Source organism: Emydura macquarii, unplaced genomic scaffold (assembly GCF_026122565.2).
Source record: "Emydura macquarii macquarii isolate MOO-44397 ecotype Brisbane River unplaced genomic scaffold, CSIRO-AGI_Emac_v2 contig_751, whole genome shotgun sequence".
NCBI lineage: Eukaryota > Metazoa > Chordata > Testudines > Chelidae > Emydura > Emydura macquarii.
Window position 1 is genome coordinate 167507 of NW_027130888.1, and position 6000 is coordinate 173506.

A 6000-nucleotide genomic window follows, 5' to 3' on the forward strand; every position below is an offset into this window, starting at 1 on the left:
GAAATGCTGACTTCACCAAGATATAGAGTTAGATTATTTTCCATTTCAGAGTTACCAACACCAGAGTTACAAACTGCCCGGTTAGCCTCACACCTCGTTTGGACCCGGCAGCATGCAATCAGTCAGCAGCCGAGAGAGACAGAGCAAAAGCAAATACAGCACAATACTGTGTTAAACGTAAACTTAAAAATAAAGATTGGACAAGGTCAGCAAACTGTCTGTGCTTTTTTCATTTTAATTCAGATGGTTAAAAGCTGCATTTTTCTTTTGCATAGTCAAGTTTCAAAGCTATCTCAATCAACGTTCAGTTGTAATCTTTGAAAGAGCAAACAGAAGGTTTTGTTCAGAGTTAGGAATATTTCAGAGTTACAAACAACCTCCATTCCCGCGGTGTTCGGAACTGAGGTTCTACTGTAATTCTCACAGAAGATCAGTGCCTAAGGACACTGGACTGCACTGGAAATCTCACTGTCAGATTTTTGTCGATGTATTTATTGATTTTGCATCCTGAGGTAGTGCATGATTCTGGCCATTGCCAGAAGCGAAATACAGCATTTAACATCCATGTTAAGCTCTTGTAAGTCACCATATGGGATACGAGAGCAGATAAGGAAATGCTCTGATCTGCCTTTTTAGTACTCAGCTACCAGAGAAATGTACTGTTGTTACTGTAGTTATTGATCTGATACAGCAAAAGGAGGTCTGCATGGGTACAAATAATCTGTTCTCGAATTGAGCCTGCTGGCCATTTGCTCTTAAGTCAATATTTAGCTTTAAAATTCAGTCTGAGGTAGGGAGAGGAAGGAGAGTTTAAACATATTTTTTTAAATAATTCACAAGACTTGATTAACTTTTTACTCTATATTCTTCTGATTCAATTGCACAGTTCCTTTTCTTGTTCCTAGACTCAGCCCATGGCAGACACAGATTGGAGAAACCAAACGACCGTCACAGAATTCATCCTCCTGGGATTTGGGAAACTCCCTGACCTGCAATTTCTTCTCCTGTGTTCCTAGTGATCTACATCGCAACCATGGCCACAAACACCCTGATTGTGGTGCTTATTGTGACTGATCTGCACCTTCACACCCCTATGTATTTCTTCCTGGGAAACTTGTCCAGCTTGGAGACCTGCTACACCTGCACCATCCTGCCCAGGATGCTGGCCAGATTCCTGACTGGGGACAAAGCCATCTCAGTCAGTGGCTGCTTAACACAATTGTTCTTCTTTGCCTTTCTAGCAACTACCGAATGCCATCTCCTAGCAGCGATGTCTTACGATCGGTATTTAGCGATATGTAAACCCCTGCACTATTCCACTCTTATGAACACCAGGTTTTGTCTCCAATTGGCTGCTGGGTCTTGGGTAAATGGTTGTCTGGCTATTACCATCTTTGTATTATTCCTATCACAGTTAATATTCTGTGGTCCAAATGAAATCGACCATTTCTACTGTGACTCCATCCCACTGATGGAACTCCCCTGCAGTGACACACACTTGGTCATATTGCTGGATTTCATCCTAGCCTGTGTATTCACTCTGCCTCCATTCCTGCTAACCCTGACATCCTACATATGTATCATTGCCACCATCCTGAGAATCCTTTCCATCACGGGGAGGCAAAAGGCCTTTTCCACCTGCTCCTCTCACATCACCGTGGTGACAGTTTTCTATGGAACCATAATGATCGTCTACCTGCTACCAGAAGGTGGTGCACTGTGAGAGCTGAACAAAGTGTTCTGTCTCTGCTACACGGTCCTGACTCCCCTGGTAAACCCCCTCATCTACAGCCTGAGAAACAGGAGGTCACGGCAGCCCTGAACAAAGCCATCAGTAAATGTGGCTTGCATAAAACCATGCAGAGACTCTGAGATAATAATTTAAACTGAAGTTTATCAAAGTTGCCTGGTGATTTAACCAATCAGGCCCCATTCAAATGAAGTTGGAAACTCCCAATGGAAATATCAGCTTTAATGTGGAATATATGTAGATAATCTGCTGAGAGTTACTGAGGGTGTTTACGGTCCCATGCTGTGTTCATGTAACACAACGCCCAGGAAAGTGAGACTGAGGACAGCTCTGTCACTCTACACGTTCAGCACCGATACACACAGTATCATGGTATTTTTCCCCATGGTATCGGCTCAACAATCACCCTGTGTGAGAAGAGTGCACAGCATGTGAACGTGCACAGCGCTGTCATCATCTAAGGCAGAAAATCCACTAACTAGCCAAGTAAATCCCTGTGTGCCTCCCTTCTTTGTGGTTTCTCTAAGCTAGATAATAAGGGCTGGTAATCAGACAGTCTAACACAACTAAAACACAAGGGGTGACGTCATGTTACTTGCTACTGTTCTTTATACCCCTCAGGACACAACAGAGAATCCTGGCAGAGCTCAGGTCAACCTTGTCCACCCAAGGGGGAGGACGAGGGAGGGAGGTGGCCATAACAATGTTTCCATCATGGCATGTTCAGCTGGCACCCAGCGGAAGGGAGACATAATTGTAATCCGTTTGTCAAACCATTAAAAAGCCATTTTTGATCAAAATAAATGTTTGGGCGATGAAAATACCGACTCCTGGGGCAGGATATGTGGGGACGTAAACCTGGGAAATCTGCCACCCCTCAGATTGTGTTTATTGCCATCTTTGCGTACACAATGGCACGTTGCCAATCTGTGACTGCTAACAGCAATTATCTCCAGTGGCCGGAGATGGGGCAACTAAATGGGGAGGGCTCCGAGTCACTACAGAGAATTCTTTGCCAGGTGTCTGACCGGTGGGTCTTGCCCACGTGCTCAGGTTCTAACTGATTGCCAGATTTGGGGTTGGAAAGGAATTTCCCCCCGGGTCAGACTGGCAGAAACTCTGGAGGGTTTTCTCCTTCCTCTGTACCACAGGACACAGGTCACTTGCAGGTTTAAACTAGAGTAAATGGTGAATTCTCTGTAACTTGACATCTTTAAACCATGATTTGAGGACATCAGTAACTGAGCCAGAGGTGAGGGGCCTGTGACAGGAGAGGGTAGGTGGGGTTCTGTGGCCTGCAGCGTGCAGAAGGTCAGACTAGGTGATGACGATGGTCCCTCCTGACCTTCAAGTCTGTGAGTCTATATCCCTCTGCAAACCAACCAGCCCCCTAGCACTCACAGAGGCTGGAGGCAAACAGCCAGGCACCACCAGTGATGTCTGGACACTTCCCCAGGAAAAGCTCCATAGCTCTTACATGGGCTAAGCCCAGCTGGGACCTGCACCACCAAAGCAACTGCACCAGGCTCACCGGGGCCATTGGAGGTAGGAAGGTTGGGCAAACAAAGAGGTCGACTCACAAGCCAAGGTCACTGGGACTGTGCAGAGCCAGCTGGGGGCTTGCCAGGGCACCCGTAGAATGGAGGCCATTCCTGGGGCCGGGCCTGTCAAACGTTCACTAAGGAGGAACCCCACACATGGCTTTACAGGGCAGAAACCGCTCTGCTGCCGCCAGCTGCACCAAGCGGTTCAAAGGGAGAACATAAGAATGGCCACACTGGGTCAGACCAATGGTCCATCCAACCCTGTATCCTGTCTTCCGACAGTGGCCCATGCCATGTACTTCAGAGGGAATGAACCAAACAGGTCATCATCGAGTGATTCATCCCGTCACCCACTCCCAGCTTCTGGACCTATCCTCCATGAACTTTTTGTTTTAACCCAATTATAATCTTGGCCTTCACAACATCCTCTGGCAAGGAGTTCCACTGGTTGACTGTGCATTGTGTGAAGAAATACTTCCTTTTTTTTCTTTTTAAGCCTGCTGCCCATTAATGTCATTTGGTGACCCCTAGTTCTTGTATTATGGGAAGGAGGAAACAACACATCTTTATTTACTTTCTCCACACTCGTCATAATTTTATAGACCACTATCATTTTCCCCTTTTAGTTGTCTCTTTTCCAAGATGAAAAGTCCTAGTCTTTTTAATCTCTCCTCATATGGAAGCTGTTGTATAACCCTAATAATTTGTGTTACCCTTTTCCGTATCTTTTCCAATTACAATACATCTTTTTTTAGATGGGGCAACCAGATCCTGCATGCAATATTCAAGATATTGGCGTACCATGGATTTATAAAGAGGCAATATGATACTTTCTGTCTTATTATCTATTCCTTTCCTAATTATTCCCGACATTGTTAGCTTTTTTGTCTGCCACTGCACATTGAGTGGATGTTTTCAGAGAACTATCCATGGTGACTCCAAGATCTGTTTCTTGAGTGGTAACAGCCAGTTTTGTGAGATCCCTTAGTTAAGTCCAAAGCAGACTGCGAAGAATTACAGTCTTGGGTAGTTTTGTATCATCTGCAAATATTGCCACCTCACTGTTTACCCCTATTTCCAGATCATTTATGAAACAGCACTGGTCCCAGTACAGACCCGTGGGGGACACCACTATTTACCTCTCTCCATTTGGAAAAATGGCTTTGTATTTTTTGGCTATTTTTTGTTTCCTTTCTTTTAACTAGTTACTGACTCAAGAGAGGGTCCCATGACCGCTTATTTTTAAGAGATTTTGGTGAGGGACCTGGTCAAAGGCTTTCTGAAAATTTAAGTACACTAGATCCACTGAATCATCCTTGTCCACATTATTCTTTGAGGGGGGTCAACAAACCTCATAGATTGGTGAGGTGTGATTTCCCTTTACAAAAACCATGTTGACTCTTCCCATACAAATCGGGTTAGTTTAGGAGTCGGATCATTCTGTTCTTTACTATAGTTTCAAGCAATTTGCCTCTTACTGAAGTTAGGCTTACCGGCCTGTAATTACCTGGATCGCCTCTGAAGCCTTTTTAAAAAATTGGTGTAACATTCGCTGTCCCCCAGGCATCTGGCACAGCAGCTGATTTCAATGATAGATTACATCCGACAGTTAGTAACTCTGAAATTTGACATTTGAGTTCCTTCTGAACTTTCAGATGGACACCATCTGGTCCTGGGGACTTATTACGGTTCAATTTATCAAGAAGTTCCAAAACTCAGGCCAGTTCCGCAGATTTGTCACCTAAAAGGAATGGCTCAGATTTGGGCACCTCCTTCACATCCTCACCTCTGTCACTGTGAAGGCTGATGCAAAAAATTAATTTAGTTTTTCCACAATAGCCTTATCTTCCTTGAGATGCTAAAGGAGCACGTGTCTCCGCTGGCCCCACTGGTTGTGTAACAGGCTTCCTGCTTCTGAGGTACTTAAAAACATTTTTGCTGTTGCTTTTTGAGTCTTAGGCTGGCTGTCCTTCAGATTCTTTTTTGGCCTTCCTAAGTATATTTAGGGGCCCTGTTACAATGAGTGTCCCCAAAACTGACTGCAACATCCAGTGAAGGCTAATTCTCAGGGCACAGTGTCTAGCCAGCCCCAGCTACCTTACACAGCTGGGCTGCAGGCAGGGCCCTCTCCTCAGGGCATGAGACAACCTATGGCCAGAAGAAGCAGCTACCGACAGGCGAAATTCCTGTGATATGTCATATGGCTGTGCTGGCTCCATCTCTGGGAGCACGTCAAGACTTGGTCAGTGGCAGGGACGCTGTGCACCCATGAGAAGTGTAAGGTTCCAACAGATTTGAAATGATTTCTCAAGGGCCCCCATAGAGTGAAGTGTCCATCTCTCATTTCAAAGGGATTTTGGTGCCTAACTCCCTTAGACACCTCTGAGAATCTCAGCCTGGAGAGCCACTGGGCTTCTCTCACCATAAGCTCTTTCGGAGGCCTGCCTTGGCCTGTTGTAAGCACCAATGTAGCAATCAATCTCTGGTAACATTTGGTTTCCAGTGGCTGCAATCTGGAACAGCGCACACCTAGCAGTAGGCAGGAAGAGAGGAAAGATGTGATTATCCTGTCTAGGGCCACTACAGGGCCAAGGAATGGGACAGGCCCAACGGTGCTGCCCAGGGGATAATCGCCAAATTGGAAGGGCTACGAAGGAGACGTTATGTTGCCAAATGAGGGAATTGAAAAGGAGGGTGAAGCTGTCT

The 6000-nt window shown here is 45.6% G+C and overlaps 1 protein-coding gene across 1 annotated transcript; it reads left to right on the plus strand.

Moving 5' to 3' along the window:
- Nucleotides 1-1003: 1003 nt before the first annotated feature.
- Nucleotides 1004-1822, plus strand: LOC137149490 (olfactory receptor 10A7-like; the record flags this gene model as incomplete). The annotated part of the gene is given in 1 exon segment (XM_067542995.1): nucleotides 1004-1822. A coding segment is annotated over 1 exon segment (819 nt), but the record flags the coding sequence as incomplete, so codon positions are not given.
- Between the last annotated feature and the right edge of the window lie 4178 nt (nucleotides 1823-6000).